The following is a 20722-nucleotide window of genomic DNA, read 5'->3' on the forward strand; positions in this document are numbered from 1 at the left end:
GCGATCTGGTGCTTGGACACCGGCGGCCAGTGCAGGTGGTGGTACTCGTTGTTGCCCAGGTTGAATTCTCTGGATCTGGAGCCTGGACGGATCTGCACCAGTGTCGCCCCATGGTGCTTTCTTCTCCGGATAGTTTCGTTTCTCGGTTTGTGGCCAGATCCGGAGCAGACAGAGGTTGGTCGTATAGGTTGTGAACTGGAGGAAACTTTGGCCGGCTAGCTCGACCTTGCATCGGCGACGGCTTTGGTGTCGTTCCCCTCCTTGGAGGTGAAGCCGAGGTCCCCTCCTATCCACCTCTGACCCACTCCCGGACGGAAGTCCAAAATCCGTCTTGAATTGGGCGGCGGCGGCGCCCTTAGGTCGCGCCCTCCAGGGAGGCGCCATCTTGGGAGGCTTGGGTGTTCGGGGAAGAGGTATTGTGGGTGGTGGGCTCTACATGGCAGTTCCTGCAGCAGCGACGGTGTGGAGGTCGGCAGGTGGAGTGGCGTTGGATCTACCGTGTCGACGACGACGAGTATTGGCGGCATGGTGTAGCTGATTCTCGACGACGGATGTGTCTGGATGGACGTGCGCAGGATGAGGAAGCTGTCTGGCGTCATGGTGGCGTTGATGGCAGAGAGTCCTGGCAAGGTCAGTACGTCAGTTCTGCTCTGAGGATGGACCAAGGGATGATGGGTGACGGTCCTTGCAGCGTGCAGTGCTCACTGGGAGTGTGCCAGACCGGGATGAGACCCAATCCATGTAGTGGCTTGGATGGGACACCCGGCTTTAGATGTCAGGCTTTGATGCGATGTCTGTTTGCTATTAGGCCCGGACACACCTTCATCAAGGGGGTAGGAGTAGCAACAGCGTTGCCAAGATGATGACTTCAGGCTTATTGCTGTATCACCTTGTATGGTCTTTGTGAATAATTAATATATGGTTGCATGCTTCGTCCAGATGCAGAGGCCGGGGATACATCCTCTTTTTCTAAAAAAACCAGTCTTACGGCGCGATTGCCTGATGTTAGGCTGAAGCTCTTTGAAGATGATCTCCTCCGATCTTTGAGTTGATCGAAAGGGCCACACACGCAATGGCGCAACGTGCAGGAACGGCCGTTCGCCGTGCCAGATGGCGCCACGGCACTGCGCCTATGCATATGATGATATGAACCGTCAAATAATACAGCAAAATAGAATCTTAGAGTTGCCTTTAACTCCTGGCACGCAGACAGAGAGCATAAGAATCCGACCTTATCGTCCACCACAATGACCTAACCTGGCCCGACCTGCCACGCGCCGGAGAAGGCGCCTGAAGAAGAATATCATTCATATCAGAGGCGTGCAAATTCGGCGGCCGGCCCGTCGACCTGCGTATATGCGATCGATCGACACACGTCCAAAGGGGCCGCGGAACAAGCATCTTTTGAGCTATATAAAAGGGGACGCAGGCCTCGACACACTGAGCATCGAGTGAGGCCAAGCGACGCATACCACTACTTCACTTACTCGATCGGCCAAAGCAAGCAAGTGACCATGGGCGGCGGGCACGACATGCACGGCGGCCACAACGGCGGCGTGAAGGGCTTCGTGTCCAACCTCGTCGGCGGCGGCAAAAGCCACGGGTACGGCGGCCAGGGGCACGGCTGCGACCAGGGCTACGGCGGCCACGGGCAGCAGCAGCACGGGTACGGCGGCCACGGGCAGCACGGGTACCCTCCGCCCGCCGCCGGGGCTTGCCCCCCGTACGGCGGCTACCCGGCGCAAGGCTACGCGCCGGCGGCGTACCCCGCGCAGCCCGCGCCACACTACGGTACGTGACAAGTGACATGCATGCACGAACTATATTGAACTAGTATTCGCAATGGGGGCAGCACGTGTGATACTGTTTTTTAGCGCATGCGTTTACTCGCAGGTGGGCACATGGGATCGTACCACACTGGGCACGGCGGCGGGCACGGGCACGGCTACTCCGGCGGGAAGCACATGGGCGGCGGGAAGCACGGCGGCAGGAAGTGGAAGTGAAGTGGCGGATGGCCGCCGGTCGGTCGCCCGCGCGCTCACGTACGCACCTGCTGCGTGCCTTAGCTAAGTATAACCACGGATGCTCGGTACGTATACGTACGTAAATAAAGGGCGACGTACGCGCGACGCGCGTGTGCGTACGTCAGCTTATAGCCTGAGCTGGTGGTTCTGTGTAGTGATGCTGTGAGTGTGGTGTGTGTGACGACCCAGTACAAAATAAAGCCTACAACAGCTCGTACTATATGTACCGAGCAATATTGTATTGCACCGTGTCATGTGTCGTGTATATGATCCGAGTGTACTACAGTCTACTGCTCACGAACAAAGTAAACACTCCCTGCTAAACGAGCGACAACTAATATGAAACGGAGCGACTACTATCTTATGTATTTACGGATAGGATGATGCTAAACTTCCCTAACTTTTTCTTTCAATCAGGCAAGCCCTTTTCCATTAATTTCTCCACGGAAAGAACGTTACTACACAAATCTGAGAGAAAAACTGACCGAGGGCACCTTCAATGGTGATCCGCAAATTTCCTTCCGCATCCGTCCGCGGACAGGGGACCAATCCGCGTACGTGGATCCGGGAGGCCGTCATCCAACACTAACCGCATACATTACAAACTCTTTTTCAACAAACCAGATGAAATTCATGTAAACTCGGCCGGATTTCATATAAACAGGACATATTTCATACAAACCGGATGAAAAGGTTACATTTTGGTCATATTTTCCACTTAAAACGAAACAAGGCTAGTCTACGGATGGTGCCGGTGGATATCCATTCCGACGACATGATACCCTCGACAAGTCTACTACCGGCTGTGGCAGGTCTCCAACGTCTTGGTCCCCATGACCGGCAGCGGTGAGCCCCGGAGGTATATGCTTCAGCGCAAAGGACGATTCGCTTCCCCACCGCTCATCAGAGTGGAACCGCCGCCTCATGCTTCAGTCGGAGGGGAAGGGTCCCTACGCTGAATGGATCAAAGTTGGTTCTTGGGTAAGGGGACAACGGTGGCCGGCGAGAGGGCAAGACACTGGATGTGTACGCAGGAGGTGCCTCAGCGGTGGCCTTCATGTGAACCAAGTGGGGATGGCCTCCTGTGTTCTACTTCTCCTCGATGATGGCGGCCAGCGCAGACGTGTTGGCCGCCACCATGTCGATGTTCGAGCAACCTGGCTTCTTCCTCTCCCGGCAGCGCGCAGCTACACGTGCGCCGATGGTGGATGGCGCGGTCGTAGGCATGAGAGACGCGGGACCATGAGCTGGCCTGGCACGGTCGCCCCTACTCCGCGAGCTGTCCTGGAGCGGCGAGTTGGTGAAGCACGCGCCGGCTTGAGGCGGCAACTTTCTTCATCGAGCTTGGCGAGGGAGGTGGAGCCGCAAACTACCTCGCTCGTAACCGCTGGGCTCGGCGGGCCACCTAGTCGGCTTTTATGCCAGAGAACTGCTCTCCCTACTCGTTGGATGACATCGAAAGAGTGGATAAAATGGTGGAAGGAGGAGATGGGGAGCGGCGGAGTGGTGCGATCCTTGTCCGGCGTCTGGCCTTGTTTAAACAGAGGACGGACGGGAGGAGCTTGCCCGATGTTGCATTTAATGTCGGCCGGTTCGTGAATGGATGTGTGACCGGAGTAGGTTTCTCGGCTTCCATGCGGGTTTAATGAAGGCGTTTGAATGCGACGAGGAATAGCCGGGCGTTCAGTGGTCGGCGCCCACGGCCGGCGTGCCACTTCAATGGCAGAGGCAGTGAGAGATCATCTCCGCCCTGAGCCACCATCAATGTGGAGCGGCAAAGCTCTACAGCCGTATAATTGCGGGCAACTGGCAATGGGGGGAAAGCACACGCGGGTGTGAGGAGTGGTGTTAGGTGGTCCAGGGCATTCTGAAGCAGGCGTGACAGTGGTCTGAACTCTCGCAACCCTCCCCCCCCCCATGTTTGTGTAGCGACCAGACCTCAAACAGTCTAGTCTCTGTGCATCAGTGTCATCCCTGGATCGGTAATGCTGACACGCACAGTACTTGAGGATTTATAACAGAGTTTCAATCGCACACTTATTACATCGAATGTCTCAAAAGAGAACTTATTACAATAATATGACTTAAGGCCATCTAAATAAGATAACAACGGAAGGCTTGGAAGATAAAGTGAGTCCATCAAACTCCAACAGCATAGCTGAGTGAATGACAACGACCTATGGCACCTTACTCGTCGTCTGAAAAGTCTGCAACATGATATGTTGCAGCCCGAAACGGGTCAACACATGGAATATGCTCGCAATGTAACACAAAGGAGTAATGAACAGATAAATACTATCACTACATGCATATATGGCTGGTGGAAAGCTCTATGGTTACAGTTTTGCATAAAGCCATTTTTTTCCTACAACAAAGAAATAAATTTTATTTAACTATCATGGTGGTTGTTAAACATTGAGAAGGTTCCTCCAACTCAATCCCAATTAAACAATATCAATTATCCAAACAAATTAATTTAGAGTGAAGAGATCAACATGATAATCCAAGAACCAGATACTCAAGATGTCCATAACCGGGGACACGGCTAACCATGATTAATTTGTACACTCTGCAGAGATTTGCGCACTTTTCCCCACAAGACTCGATCTCATCCGTTAGATTTCTCGCACTACATGGTGTTTGAGAAACGGATGACCGAGACACAGTCTTTCAGAAGCATTAACTCTCTACTCCGGCTAGACAGTACCACCTACATCCCCTACATCTGTTAGTCTACCTCTTCAAGAGCTCACGCGACATACTCAACTATGCCAGAGCCCATAATGGCTTGTGGCTGCACACGAAAGTTTCTAGCATGAATAATCTTATGATCCCTTTGAGCCTGGGTGGCGAATCATAGGATGATCACGCGGGTACTCCGGGATATCCTAGGACAACACTGGATTCTCCAGGTGCCCGCAACCAATCCACCCAGATGTGTATTTAAGTAGCCACCTTAAGTTAACCATTAGTTAACAATATTGACAGCTGTCATGGATACACTCACCCAAACCACGTCTACGAGCATAGCATAGCAATCATGAGCATAACGTAGAAGCAACTCTCAAAGGTTTGAAAATAAAAGGGCAATAGGTTCTACCTCATCATCTACTTCCCAAACCCACATGTTAATCAGATCCTAACCATGCAATGTTTGAGAATTCTAACTAATGCCTAAAAATTGGGTAATAAAGGGATATGATCAAAGTGTTACTTGCCTTGCTGGCGATCTACAAAACCTAGAGACACGTAGTAGCACGCTTCGCACTCCGGGAATTCTATCACAAACAAACAATAGCATACATAAGCAATCAAACAAGAAGCACGGGTAAAACTCAAATAAGAAGATCCAACCAGAAAGTTCAACTGAAGAACCTCGATTTGCAAAAAGAATCAACTCAAACGGAGCAACGAAACTCAAACACTGAACGAAACAAGATTCGTTTACTAATCTGGACTAACTTCAAATTTTACAGTACCAAAATCCTGTTCCAGTTGGTTAAACAGAAATAGGGCTTCGAGATGAAGATTTAGGTGCTGGTTTCATCTAATTTGGATAAACGAGCAAAAAGTTATACTAGATCGAAGATCGGGGCGGAAATCGCGATCGAAAATAATCGCAGATAAAACCCTGGAAAGTAAAACGAGACGAACAGGCTAATGAACAAACGTTAGTTAACAGATCCTAATCGATGAACAGCGTTTGTTAAAACAAATGAACGGACGAACGTCTGCTAAATAACTAAACCAAAAATAAAACCGAACCCATCTATTAAAAAAATAGATCTAGGGTTTCTAAAAAACCGAATGGTTAACCGAAAAAAACGGCGACGGCGGCGGCTACCTCTGGCGATGCTCCGACGGGGCAAGGCGGCGTCGGCGGGGCTTTGGGTGGCGTCGCGGGGCGGCAGAGCAGCGAGGGACGACGGCGGCGCGAGCAGCGGCGAAGCTGCGTGGCTTACGGCGGCGACTTCGGGTGGCGGGGCGGCGGTGGCTGGTGGAGAGGGCGGCGGGGGGGGGGGGGGGGCTTTATAGGGGGGGTCGGGGGGCTGTCCGACTTGGGGGAGGGGGCACCCCCTGGCGGTGGCGGCGGCGGCAGCAGTCCGGACTCCGGCGAGAGTCCGGCTCGGGCACGCCCGATGAAGGCGGTGGCGCAGGTGGCCGGCTGGGCCGCTGGCCCAGTTCGGTCCATGGGACTTTTTCTTAACTAATTCCGCAGAAACAGAAAAATCCTAATGAAATAAAATAAAAATCTAAAAATGCCAAAAAGAACACTGTCTAAATAAAATATTAGAACAAAGTGAACATTTTTCTGGCCTAAAAATGCAATTTTGAAAACATGCATATTTTTCTAATTCAAATAAAATATCAATAAACATCCAAATAAAAAATAAAATTTGATTTTAACATTTTTCCTCCAATATTTCTTTTATTTTGGAGAAGTCATTTTATCCCCTCTCTTTTATTTTAATATTGGAAATATTTGGAGAGAAAATGATTAAAACCAAAATGATCCTCTTTTCAATATTTGAGAAAAAATCAAATATGAAAATAATGAAATCCCCAACTCTCTTCGTGGGTCCTTGAGTTGCTTAGAATTTCTAGGATCAACCAAAATGCAATTAAAATATGATATGCATATGATGACCTATGTATAACATTTCAAATTGAAAATTTGGGATGTTACAAACCTACCCCCCTTAAGATGAATCCCGCCCTCGAGATTCGGGTTGGCTAGAAAATAGGTGTGGCTGGTCCTTCCGTAGGTCTTCCTCTTGTTCCCAGGTGGCTTCCTCCTCGGTATGGTGGCTCCACTGAACTTTGCTAAACTTGATAACCTTGCTGCGTGTGACTCGGCTGGCAAACTCAAGAATCTTCACTGGTTTCTCCTCGTAGGTCAAATCACTATCCAACTGGATCCCTTCCAGTGGCACCGTATCTCTCAGAGGAATATCGACCATCTCTACGTGGCACTTCTTCAACTGGGAAACGTGAAATACATCATGGACTCCTCACAATCCTTCTGGCAATTCCGGCTTGTAAACAACTTCTCCCATACGTTCCAAAACTTTGTATGGTCCCACAACACGTGGTGCTAACTTTCCCTTAATTCCTCAAAGTGGGGATACACAAAGGTATACTCTGTCTTAGACTTCTTAAACTGTCTCCTTGCATTTAGAATCCGCATAACTCTTCTGCTTGGACTGGGCTACTTTGAGTCTGTCGCGAATCAACTTAACCTTCTCTTTAGACTCCTTAGTCAAATCTGGTCCAAACAACTGACGGTCTCCAACTTCATCCCACAATAACAGTGTCCTGCACCTCCTTCCGTACAAGGCTTCGAAAGGGGCCATCTTCAAACTGGTTTGATAACTGTTGTTATAAGAGAACTCTGCATACGACAAATTGTCGTCCCAACTAGATCCATAATCTAGCGCACAAGCTCTCAACATGTCCTCCAGAATCTGATTGACTCTCTCGTTTTGTCCATCTGTCTGTGGCTGAAAGGTTGTACTGAACTCTAGCGTGGTACCCAAGGTCTCATGCAACTGATTCCAGAACTTTGAGGTAAACTGGGTTCCTCTATCTGATACAATGGTCCTCGGAACTCCATGCAGACATACGATCCTGGTCATGTATATCTTTTCCAACTTAGCACGGGTATAGGTGGTCTTCACTAGGATGAAATGAGCTACTTTCGTCAAGAGATTGACTACAACCCATATAGAGTCATAGCCTGAACGAGTCCTGGGCAATCCCGTGATAAAGTCCATGCCAAGCTTGTCCCACTTCCATTCAGGTATCGGCAATGGCTGTAGCAATCCTGCTGGCTTTTGATACCCTGCCTTAACTCTCTGACATACATCACATACTGCTACATACTCAGCAATATCCTTCTTCATTCCTATCCACTAGAAACTTTCCTTCAAATCCAGATACATCTTAGTGTTTCCTGGGTGATTCGAATACGGCAAATCATGTGCCTCCTGCAGAATTAACTTCCTGATCTCGGGGTCATTAGGCACATATATGCGATCCTCAAACCATAAAGTATCATGCTCATCCTCACGAATTCCTTTAGCCTTTCCTTTTCTCATCCTTTCCTTTATCTCAGCAATCTCCTTGTCAGTCTTCTGGGCTTCTCTGATCCTATCCATCAAAGTTGACTGAATTTCCAATGCTGCTACATAACCTCTTGGAACTATTTCCAAACATAGCTCACGAAGATCCTCTGCTAACTCCTTGGGTAATCCTTCGGTCATGAGCGTATTGACATAACTCTTGCGACTCAACGCATCAGCTACTACATTAGCCTTTCCGGGATGATAGTGCAACTTCATATCATAATCCTTAATGAGCTCCAACCATCTCCTTTGCCTGAGGTTCAACTCCTTTTGCATGAAGATATATTTCAAACTCTTGTGATCCATGTATAGCTCACAGTGTTTTCCGATGAGAAAATGTCTCCATGTCTTCAACGCATGCACTACGGCTGCTAACTCCAAATCATGAGTAGCATAATTTTGCTCATGAGGTTTAAGCTGTCGTGAGGCATATGAAACAACTCTCCCCTCCTGCATAAGCACTGATCCAAGTCCTTGACGAGAAGCGTGCCAATATACTCGATAATCCTTTTGTTGATTTGGAAGAATCAGCACTGGGGATGTAACCAAATGTTTCTTCAACTCCTGAAAACTGGCTTCACACTCCTCAGTCCATTTGAACTTGGTGTCCTTCTTCAACAACTCTATCATGGGCTTTGCAATCCTGGAGAAATTCTCTATGAACCTCTGATAATATCCTGCGAGTCCAAGAAAACTCCTAATCTCTCCAACTGATGTGGGTGCTACCCATTTAGTCACAGAAACAACCTTGGTAGGGTCTACTGCTATTCCTTCTCCGGATATAACATGTCCAAGAAATCCAACTTCCTTCAACCAAAACTCACATTTGATGAACTTGGCATATAACTGATGTTCCCTGAGCTTCTCGAGAACCAAACGCAAATGCTCCTTATGCTCCTCTTCATTCTTCGAGTAGACCAATATATCATCAATGAACACCACGACGAACTTATCCAAAAACTCCATAAACACATTGTTCATCATGTTCATGAAATAGGCAGGCGCGTTAGTCAGACCAAATGACACAACGGTATACTCATATAGCCCGTACCTTGTGGTAAAAGCTGTCTTAGGTATATCCTGCTCCCGAATCTTCAGTTGGTGGTATCCTGATCGCAGATCGATCTTTTAAAATACTTTAGCTCCTTGCAACTAGTCAAACAAATCGTTGATCATCGGCAGTGGGTACTTGTTCTTGATCATCACTTCATTCAACGCATGATAATCAACAACCATCCTTAATGATCCATCCTTATTCTCCACTAGAAGTACTGGGGCTCCCCAAGGTGACGAGCTTGGTCGATGTAACCTTTATCCAGTAACTCCTTAATGTGCTTCTTAATTTCCTCCAAATCCTGTGCAGGCATCCGATACGGTCTCTTTGATATTGGCCCGGTGCCTGGAAAAAGCTCAACCAAAAACTCAATGTCTCTATCCGGTGGCATGCCTGGCAACTCCTCCGGAAATACGTCGGGGTAATCCTTTACCACTGGTACTTCGTCCTGTACAACTCCTGATAAGGAATTCACTTGAGTCCTCTTCGGCACATGCCGGGATACATACTTGATCCTTCTTCATTCTGGGGTGGTGAGCATAATTGACTTACTCGCACAATCAATGTTCTATCCATACTTCGATAACAAATCCATGCCTAATATTACATCCAATCCTTGTGACTCCAATATTATTAGGTATGAGGGGAACACGTAGTTACCAATCCTTAAGGGTAACCGATCACACCATAGGCTGGCCATATACTCTGCTCCTGGCGAGGTTACTGATGTCTACTACGCAACCTTCTTCTTGTAGACGTTGTTGGGCCTCCAAGTGCAGAGGTTTGTAGGACAGTAGCAAATTTCCCTCAAGTGGATGACCTAAGGTTTATCAATTCGTGGGAGGCGTACGATGAAGATGGTCTCTCTCAAACAACCCTGCAACCAAATAACAAAGAGTCTCTTGTGTCCCCAACACACTCAATACAATGGTAAATTGTATAGGTGCACTAGTTCAGCGAAGAGATGATGATACAAGTGCAATATGGATGATAGATATGGGTATTTGTAATCTGAAATTATAAAAACAGCAAGGTAACTAATGATAAAAGTGAGCACAAATGGTATTGCAATGCATTGAAACAAGGCCTAAGGTTCATACTTTCACTAGTGCAAGTTCTCTCAACAATAATAACATAATTGGATCATATAACCAGCCCTCAACATGCAACAAAGAGTCACTCCAAATCCACTAATAGCGGAGAACAAATGAAGAGATTATGGTAGGGTACGAAACCACCTCAAAGTTATCCTTTCTGTTCTATCTATTCAAGAGTCCTAGTAAAATAACATGAAGCTATTCTTTCCGTTCAATCTATCATAGAGTTCATACTAGAATAACACCTTAAGACACAAATCAACCAAAACCCTAATTTCACCTAGATACTCCATTCTCACCTCAAGTATCCGTGGGCACGATTATACGATATACATCACACAATCTCAGATTCATCTATTCAACCAACACAAAGTACTTCAAAGAGTGCCCCAAAGTTTCTACCAGAGAGTCAAGACGAAAACGTGTGCCAACCCCTATGCATAAGTTCATGGAACCCGCAAGTTGATCGCCAAAACATACATCAAGTAGATCATGTGAATATCCCATTGTCATCACAGATAAGCACGGCAAGACATACATCAAGTGTTCTCAAATCCTTAAAGACTCAATCCGACAAGGCAACTTCAAGGGGAAAACTCAATTCATCACAAGAGAGTAGAGGGGGAGAAACATCATAAGATCCAACTATAATAGCAAAGCTCGTGATACATCAAGATCATGCCAAATCAAGAACACAAGAGAGAGAGAGAGAGATCAAACATATAGCTACTGGTACATACCCTCAGCCCCGAGGGTGAACTACTCCCTCCTCGTCATGGAGAGCGCCGGGATGATGAAGATGGCCACCAGTGATGGGTTCCCCCTCCGGCAAGGTGCCAGAAAGGGCTCCCGAGAGGTTTTTGGTGGCTACAGAGGCTTGCAGCGGCGGAACTCCCGATCTATTGTGCTCCCCGATGTTTTTAGGGTATATGGACATATATAGGCAAAAGAAGTCAGTTAGGGGAGCCACGAGGGGCCCACGAGGGTGGGGGGCGCACCCAGGGGGTTAGGGCATGCCTCCCTGCCTCGTGGCCACCTCGAAGCTTCTCTGACTTCCACTCCAAGTCTCCTGGATTGCTTCCGTTCAAAAATAACTCTCCCGAAGGTTTCATTCCGTTTGGACTCTGTTTGATATTCCTTTTCTTTGAAACACTAAAATAGGCAAGAAAACAACAATTTGGGCTGGGCCTCCGGTTAATAGGTTAGTCCCAAAAATAATATAAAAGTGCTTAGTAAAGCCCATAAACATCCAAAACAGATAATATAATAGCATGAATACTTTATGAATTATAGATACGTTGGAGACGTATGAGCATCCCCAAGCTTAATTCATGCTCGTCCTCGAGTAGGTAAATGATAAAAGAATTTATGAAGTGTGAATGCTAGCAGGTGCATAAGTTTGATCAATGATAATTTCAATCACCTTTTTTAGCATCATTATATGTCATAACAGTAGCTCATCTCATAAAACTTTTCATGAACAAGTAACAAGCTATTCAAATGTTAAAGCATAGACCATAAACTTTCTTGAAAACTAGCAAACTTCATTCTCAGTCATCAAACAATTGCAATTCATCTTATTTTCAGGAAGGGTTTATGTAAGAGCTTTGATTTAGCAAATCCCACATACTCAACTATCATATAGTCTTCCATGATTGCTACCACTCAAAGCATATTTTTAGAACAAATAGCATCGATCGAACACAGAGAAAGATAGGGGCTTAATGTTTCACCTCCCAACTTACTTATCATATAGATAATTGTCAACAGTAATAATTGATGATCAAATATATTTGAATGGCCGTATATATTTAGATCTTTCCCCATCACATGATGCTTGCCAACTAAAGAGTAGATTGGAATGAGAAGGAATACTACTGACTCTTGCATAAAAGTAAAAGATAGGCCCTTCACAGAGGGAAGCAGGGATTTGCAGAGGTGCCAGAGCTCGATTTTGAAATATAGATAAATATCTTTGAGAGGTATGCTTTCATTGTCAACATAACAACCAAGGGTTCCCAATATCTTCCATACTACATACATTATAGGAGGTTCCCAAATAGAATGGTAAAGTTTTTACTCCCCCTCCACCAACAATCATCAATCCATGGCTTGCCCGAAACAACGGGTGCCTCCAACTAACAACAAACCTGGGGGAGTTCTGTTTGCAATTATTTTAATTTGATTTTGATCTTTTGATCATGGGACTGGGCATCCCAGTTACCATCCATTTTTCTCGTGAATGATGAGCGGAGTCCACTCATCGTGAGAATAACTCACCTAGCATGGAAGATACTAACAGCCCCTAGTCGCTACATGAGTGATTCGGGCATACAAAACAGATTATTATTTGAAGGTTTAGAGTTTGGCACATGCAAATTTACTTGGAACGGCATGTAAATACCTCATATAGGTAGATATGGTGGACACTCATGGAAGAAACTTGGTTCAAGGAATTTGGATGCACAAGCAGTATTCCCGCTTAGTATAGATATTTAGGCTAGCAAAGGATTCTAAACAGAAAGCACCACATGTTGGAGGATCTATAACAATATAACTTCTATACAAATATACCCAAGCATAACTCATTATGGTGTCTTCCTTGTCCAATTTCAACTAATTTGCTCATGTTTGAAAATAATTAATGGGGCTCACAATCATAGAAGATGTCCAAGATAGTATATTTATATGTGAAACCTCTCTTCCTTCAATATTCTTTCATGAATTGTTCAAGTGACCAATAGTATGTTTCTTAACTTTCAATAAATTTACCACCTCTACTTCTTAGATGTGAAGTCATTACTCCCAATGGGGTAAGCATATGAAACATATATAATTTCAGATTTATGACATTCAACTCATTCAACCATTTACTCATAGGATATAAATGAAGCACATGAGTAAATGACAAACTACTCCAAAAATATATAAGTGAAGATCAATGAGTAGTTAAATAATTATGTAGCTTATGTGAAGACTCTCTCTCTCATTTAAGAATTTCAGATCTTGGTATTTTATTCAAACAACAAGCAAAACAAAATCAAATGCCATTGCAAGGATAGCACAACTCATGTGAAGAAGCAAAAACTTAGGCTCAACCGATACTAACCGATAATTGTTGAATAAGAAAGCTGGGATGCCTACCGGGGCATACCCAAGCTTGGATGCTTGAGACTTCTTGAAATATTATCTTGGGGTGCCTTGGGCATCCCTAAGCTTGAGATTTTGTGTCTCCTTAATTCCTTTTATATCTCGGTTTCCTAAATCCCGAAAGGTTCATCCACACCAAACAATGAACAAGGGCGAAAGAGGGGATGCCTTCCGGGGCATCCCCAAGCTTAGGCTCTTGGTTGTCCTTGAATATTACCTTGGGGTGCCTTGGGAATCCCCAAGCTTAGGCTTTTGCCACTCCTTATTCCATAGTCCATTGAATCTTTACCCAAAACTTGAAAACTTCACAACACAAAACTCAACACAAAACTCGTAAGCTCCGTTAGTATAAGAAAATGAAACCACCACTTAGGTACTGTTGTGAACTCATTATAAATTCATATTGGTGTAATATCTACTGTATTCCAACGTCTCTATGGTTCATACTGATGACCCACAAGTATAGGGGATCTATCGTACTCCTTTCGATAAGTAAGAGTATCGAACCCAACGAGGAGCAGAAGGAAATGATAAGCGGTTTTCAGCAAGGTATTCTCTGCAAGTACTGAAATAGGTGGTAACAGATAGTTTTGTGATGGATAAATTGTAACGAGCAACAAGTAACAAAAGTAAATGAAGTGCAGCAAGGTGGCCCAATCCTTTTTGTAGCAAAGGACAAGCCTGGACAAACTCTTATGATAGGAAAAGCGCTCCCGAGGACACATGGGAATATCGTCAAGCTAGTTTTCATCACGTTCATATGATTCGCGTTCGGTACTTTGATAATTTGATATGTGGGTGGACCGGTGCTTGGGTACTGCCCTTACTTGGACAAGCATCCCACTTATGATTAACCTCTATTGCAAGCATTCGCAACTACAACAAAAGTATTAAGGTAAACCTAACCATAGCATGAAACATATGGATCCAAATCAGCCCCTTACGAAGCAACGCATAAACTAGGGTTTAAGCTTCTGTCACTCTAGCAACCCATCATCTACTTATTACTTCCCAATGCCTTCCTCTAGGCCCAAATAATGGTGAAGTGTTATGTAGTCGACGTTCACATAACACCACTAGAGGTTAGACAACATACATCTTATCAAAATATCGAACGAATACCAAATTCACATGACTACTAATAGCAAGACTTCTCCCTTGTCCTCAGGAACAAACGTAACTACTCACAAAGCATATTCATGTTCATAATCAGAGGGGTAATATTGTGCATAAAGGATCTGAACATATGATCTTCCACCAAATAAACCAACTAGCATCAACTACAAGGAGTAATCAACACTACTAGCAACCTACTAGCACCAATCCCGGACTTGGAGACAAGAATTGGATACAAGAGATGAACTAGGGTTTGGAGATGAGATGGTGCTGGTGAAGATGTTGATGGAGATTGCCCTCTCCTGATGAGAGGAGCGTTCGTGATGACGATGATGATGATTTTCCCCTCCCGGAGGGAAGTGTCCCCGGCAGAACAGCTCTGCCAGAGCCCTAGATTGGTTCCGCCAAGGTTCCGCCTCGTGGCAGCGGAGTCTTGTCCCGAAAGGTTCTCTCTGACTTTTTTCTCATTGAAAGACTTCATATAGGGGAAGATGGGCGTCGGAGAGCCACCAGGGGGCCCACGAGGTAGGGGGGCGCGCCCCCACCCTCGTGAGTAGGGTGTGGGCCCCCTGGCCTTCATCTTTGGCGATGATTTTTCTTTATTTATTTCAAGGTATTCCGTGGAGTATCAGGACTTTTGGATATGCATAGAATAGGCCTCCAATATTTGCTCCTTTTCCAGCCCAGAATTCCAGCTGCCGGCATTCTCCCTCTTCATGTAAACCTTGTAAAATAAGAGAGAATAGCCATAAGTATCGTGACATAATGTGAAATAACATCCCATAATGCAATAAATATTATCATAAAAGCATGATGAAAAATGGACGTATCAACTCCCCCAAGCTTAGACCTCGCTTGTCCTCAAGCGAAAAGCCGATAACAATGAATATGTCCTCATGTTTAGAGGTAGAGGTGTCGATAAAAATAAAATACGGACATGAATGCATCATGATTATTTCATAACAGCAACATAAATAGATTTTGTCATATGATTACTCATGTTCAAGTAATGACCCATTCACAAAGCCAAAGCATGAATCAGAAACATTATTGGGCACTAACAATTATAATCTCAGTCATTGAAGCAATTGCAATTTATCATAACATCGGAAAGAGTCTATGTCAGAGCTTAAAAGCAAGTCCACATACTCAACTATCATTTAGTCCTTCATAATTGCTAGCACTCACGTGATACTTGTGGTTATGGAGTTTTAAGCGGACACAGAGAAAGATAGGGGCTTATAGTTTTGCCCCACAACCTTTTACCTCAAGGGTAATGTCAACAATAATAATTCATGCTCCCCCACATCCAATTAGATATGTATATCATACTCTTTCCAACATGCTGAGCTTGCCAAAGGATAAAAAGAAAAAGGAAAGGTGAGGATCACCGTGACTCTTGTAAGGTAGAGGATAATAATAAAAGATAGGCCCTTCGCAGAGGGAAGCAGAGGTTGTCATGCGCATTTAGGGTTGATGCACAAAATTTTAATGCACAAGAACGTCACTTTATATTGCCCCTTGCATGTGAACCTTTATTATGCAGTCCGTCGCTTTTATTGCGTCCATAACAAGTTCGTACAAAGCTTATTTCTCTACATTAATAAGTCATGCATATTTAGAGAGCAATTTTTTATTGCTTGCACCGATGACAACTTACTTGAAGGATCTTACTCAATCCATAGGTAGATATGGTGGACTCTCATGGCAAAACTGGTTTAAGGGTGTTTGGAAGCACAAGTAGTATTTCTACTTGGTGCTAAGAATTTGGCTAGCATGAGGGGGAAAGGCAAGCTCAACACAATAGAGGACCCATGACAACATACTTTATCTCGAATGTAAGAAAACATATCTCATTATTTTGTCTTCCTTGTCCAACCTCAACTCTTTAGCATGTCATATTTTAATGAGTGCTCCCAACCATAAAAGATGTCAATGATAATATATCTATATGTGAAACCTCTCTTTCCTTATTATTTCCTATTAATTGCAACAATGACCAAAGCTATATTTTCCAACTCCCAACAACTTTTAATCATCATACTCTTCATGTAAAGTCATTACTTTCACTAAGATCAATATGAGCTCCTTGATTCTTTTTATTCTTTTCTTCTACTTACCCGAGATCATGGCAAAACAATCAAGCCCTTTACCAACACTAATATTTATTATAAAGCTCACGGACTCGATTACAAAGAAGGATCGTAAAGCAAAACTCAAAACTAAATCATGCCACGACTTTATTCTACTAAATCAAGATACTACTAATAGGATCAAACTAAGAAAAACTGTAAAGATAGGAGTTGTGATGGTGATACGATACCAGGGCACCTCCCCCAAGCTTGGCAGTTGCCAAGGGGAGTGCCCATACCCATGTAATTATGTCTCCTTCCTTGTTGGCGGTGGAGGCGTTGATGATGATGCAAGCTTGTCGTCCATCTTCCACGGCATAGGCTCACCATCATAGAAGGATGATTGAGTTTCCGGAATCCTCGAATCTACAGCCAAACTCATCCTTTTGAATCTATATTCATACTCATAGTTTTGGTTTTGCAGATCATAGATTTGGGCTTGGAGGTGCTCGATCTTCTCTTGTAGCCTAAAGATGGCCTCCTCGGTGTTCTTGGCATCCGGCTCATAGTTGTTGGTGAAATCCGAGAGCATCTTGTGGCTAGCGTTGATTCCACGCTCCACCATCCCCTGACACTTGAAAACTTGTTGCTCCATTGCCTCAAGCCTCGACTCCACACTTCCGGTTTCCTTTGGTCCCTCAACATCGTGGATGTGCAGCAACCCATCACGCATCTTAATGGTTTGAGGGTGCCGCAGCACCTCCGCGAGGTAAGGGTTAATCACCTTCTCGAAGAACTTGTCCTTGGAAGCACTTGGGGTCGCCATGATGATCTAGACCTGTCAGAAAAACAGCTCGAAACAAGAACAGGGGAGATTCGCGTGATACGAGAGTCAAAACCTTCGGGAGTATATATAATGAATTTTTACCGACCAAAATACGTATCGTGCAAGGAAACGGAGTCTGGCGGGCACACGAGGTGTTCACGAGGTAGGGGGCGCACCCTCCACCCTCGTGGAGGCCTCGTGTCCTCCCCGGACTGCTACTTATTTTTCTATTTTTCTAAATATTCCAAACCAGAGAAATATTGCCTTAAAAATTGTTTTTGAGTCAGTTTACTTACCGTATCACATACCTATTCCTTTTCGGAGTCTGGAACGCTCTGGAAAGTGTCCTTTATGTACTCCTCCGGGGTCACGGTTTCAATAATATTAGTTTCAACATTTATAGGATTACCTGAGATATAGTGTTTGATCCTTTGACCGTTTACCACCTTCGGATTTGTGCCTGCGAAGTTGTTGATTTTTATGGCACCGGAGCGATAGACCTCCTCGATAACGTAGGGACCTTCCCATTTAGAGAGAAGTTTTCCTGCAAAAAATCTTAAACGAGAGTTCTATAGCAATACATAATCACCTACATTAAACTCACGCTTTTGTATCCTTTTGTCATGCCATCTTTTAACTTTTTCTTTAAACAACTTGGCATTTTCATAAGCTTGGGCTCTCCATTCATCAAGTGAGCTAATATCAAATAACCTCTTCTCACCGGCAAGTTTGAAATCATAGTTGAGCTCTTTAATAGCCCAATATGCCTTATGTTCTAGTTAGAGAGGTAAGTGACAAGCTTTTCCATAAACCATTTTGTATGGAGACATACCCATAGGATTTTTATAAGCAGTTCTATAGGCCCATAATGCATCATCAAGTTTCTTGGACCAATTCTTTCTAGACCTATTGACAGTCTTTTGCAAAATTAATTTGAGCTCTTTGTTGCTCAACTCTACTTGACCAATAGACTGCGGATGATATGGAGATGCAATCCTATGATTAACGTTGTATTTAGCAAGCATCTTACGGAAAGCACCATGAATAAAGTGTGAACCACCATCAGTCATTAAGTATCTAGGGACTCCAAACCTCGGAAAAATAACTTCCTTAAGCATTCTAATAGAAGTGTTATGATCAGCACTACTAGTTGGAATAGCTTCTACCCACTTAGTAACGTAATCAACAACAACTAAAATATGAGTGTAACCATTAGAGGCAGGAAAAGGTCTCATATAATCAAAGCCCCAAACATCAAATGGCTCAATAACAAGCGAATAATTCATAGGCATTTCTTGATGTCTACTGATATTACCAATTCTTTGACATTCATCACAAGACAAAACAAACTTACGGGCATCTTCGAAGAGAGTAGGCCAATAAAAACCGGATTACAATACCTTATGTGCAGTTCTATCTCCAGCATGGTGTCCTCCATAAGCTTCGGAGTGACACTTGCGTAGGATCTGTTCTTGTTCATGCTCAGGTACACAACGTCTAATAACACCATCTACTCCTTCTTTATAAAGATGTGGATCATCCCAAAAGTAATGTTGCAGGTCATAGAAAAACTTTTTCTTTTGCTGGTATGTGAAGCTAGGTGGTATAAATTTAGCCACAATATAATTAGCATAATCAGGATACCAAGGAGTGCCACGAGAAGCGCTTATGACATTTAATTGTTCATCGGGAAAGCTATCATCAATAGGTAGTGGGTCATCAAGAACATTCTCTAACCTAGACAAGTTGTCTGCAACAGGGTTCTCAGCTCCCTTTCTATCAACAATATGTAAATCAAATTCTTGAAGCAGGAGAACCCATCTAATAAGTCTAGGTTTTGCATCCTTCTTTTCCATAAGATATTTAATAGCAGCATGATCAGTGTGAATAGTTACTTTGGAATCAACAATATAAGGTCTAAACTTATCACAAGCAAACACCACTGCTAAAAGTTCCTTTTCGGTAGTAGCATAATTTCTTTGAGCACTGTCTAAAGTCTTACTAGCATAATGGATAACATTTAATTTCTTATCAACTCTCTGCCCTAGAACAACACCTACAGCATAATCACTAGCATCACACATAATTTCAAAGGGTAAATTCCAATCAGGTGGCTAAACAACAGGTGCAGAGACTAATGCTTTCTTAAGTATTTCAAATGCTTCTACACAATCATCATCAAAAACAAATGGTACATCTTTTTGTAATAAATTAGTCAGAGGCCGAGAAATTTTTGAGAAGTCCTTAATGAACCTCCTATAAAATCCGGCGTGACCAAGGAAACTTCTTATACCTTTGATGTCCTTGGGACATGGCATCTTTTCAATAGCATCAACCTTGGCTTTATCAACTTCAATACCTCTTTCAGAAACCTTGTGCCCCAAGACAATACCTTCATTAACCATAAAGTGGCACTTTTCCCAATTCAAGACAAGATTAGTTTCTTCACATCTCTGCAAAACTCGATCAAGACTGCTTAAGCAATCATCAAAAGAGGAACCATAGACGGAAAAGTCATCCATGAAAACCTCACAAATTTTCTCACAAAAGTCAGAGAATATAGCCATCATGCATCTTTGAAAGGTAGCAGGTGCATTACATAAACCAAAAGGCATACGTCTATAAGCAAAAGTACCAAAAGGGCATGTAAAAGTAGTCTTTGATTGATCTTTAGCCGACACAGGTATTTGAGAAAAACCAGAATAACCATCTAGAAAGCAATAATGTGTATGTTTGCATAATCTTTCTAGCATTTGATCAATAAAAGGTAAGGGGTAATGATCTTTCTTAGTAGCCTTATTTAATTTGCGGAAATCAATTACCATCCTATAACCTGTGATAATTCTTTGCGGAATCAATTCATCTTTATCATTAGGGACAACAGTAATACCTCCCTTCTTAGGGACACAATGGACAGGACTTACCCACTGACTATCAGCAACGGGATAAATTATACCTGCCTCCAGAAGCTTGAGTATTTCTTTTCTTACCACTTCTTTCATTTTAGGATTCAAACGTCGTTGAGGATCACAAACTGGTTTGGCATCAGCTTCCAAATTTATTTTATGTTGACATAGAGTGGGACTGATGCCCTTAAGATCATCCAGAGTATATCCAATAGCGGCACGATGCTTCTTCAGAGTTTTCAATAATCTTTCTTCTTCATGCTCTGAAAGGTTAGCGCTAATAATAACAGGATATATTTTCTTTTCATCAAGATAAGCATATTTAAGATTATCAGGCAACGGTTTAAGCTCA

The 20722-nt window shown here is 44.0% G+C and overlaps 1 protein-coding gene across 1 annotated transcript; it reads left to right on the forward strand.

Moving 5' to 3' along the window:
* The first annotated feature begins 1435 nt into the window (after positions 1–1435).
* Positions 1436–2388, forward strand: LOC123069122 (glycine-rich cell wall structural protein). Its single transcript, XM_044491882.1, has 2 exons — positions 1436–1791; positions 1894–2388. The coding sequence occupies exons 1-2, from the start codon at positions 1515–1517 to the stop codon at positions 2001–2003; spliced, it is 387 nt and encodes a 128-aa protein (XP_044347817.1). The 5' UTR covers positions 1436–1514; the 3' UTR covers positions 2004–2388.
* Positions 2389–20722: the final 18334 nt, after the last annotated feature.

Source organism: Triticum aestivum, chromosome 3B (genome assembly GCF_018294505.1).
Source record: "Triticum aestivum cultivar Chinese Spring chromosome 3B, IWGSC CS RefSeq v2.1, whole genome shotgun sequence".
Classification (NCBI taxonomy): domain Eukaryota; kingdom Viridiplantae; phylum Streptophyta; class Magnoliopsida; order Poales; family Poaceae; genus Triticum; species Triticum aestivum.

Bases quoted from the DNA above. Each gene is read 5' to 3' on its own strand.
- LOC123069122 (XM_044491882.1), top strand. From the start codon at position 1,515: ATGGGCGGCGGGCACGACATGCACGGCGGCCACAACGGCGGCGTGAAG. The intron at 1,792-1,893 runs GTACGTGACAAG...GTTTACTCGCAG, and splicing joins GCAGCCCGCGCCACACTACG to GTGGGCACATGGGATCGTAC.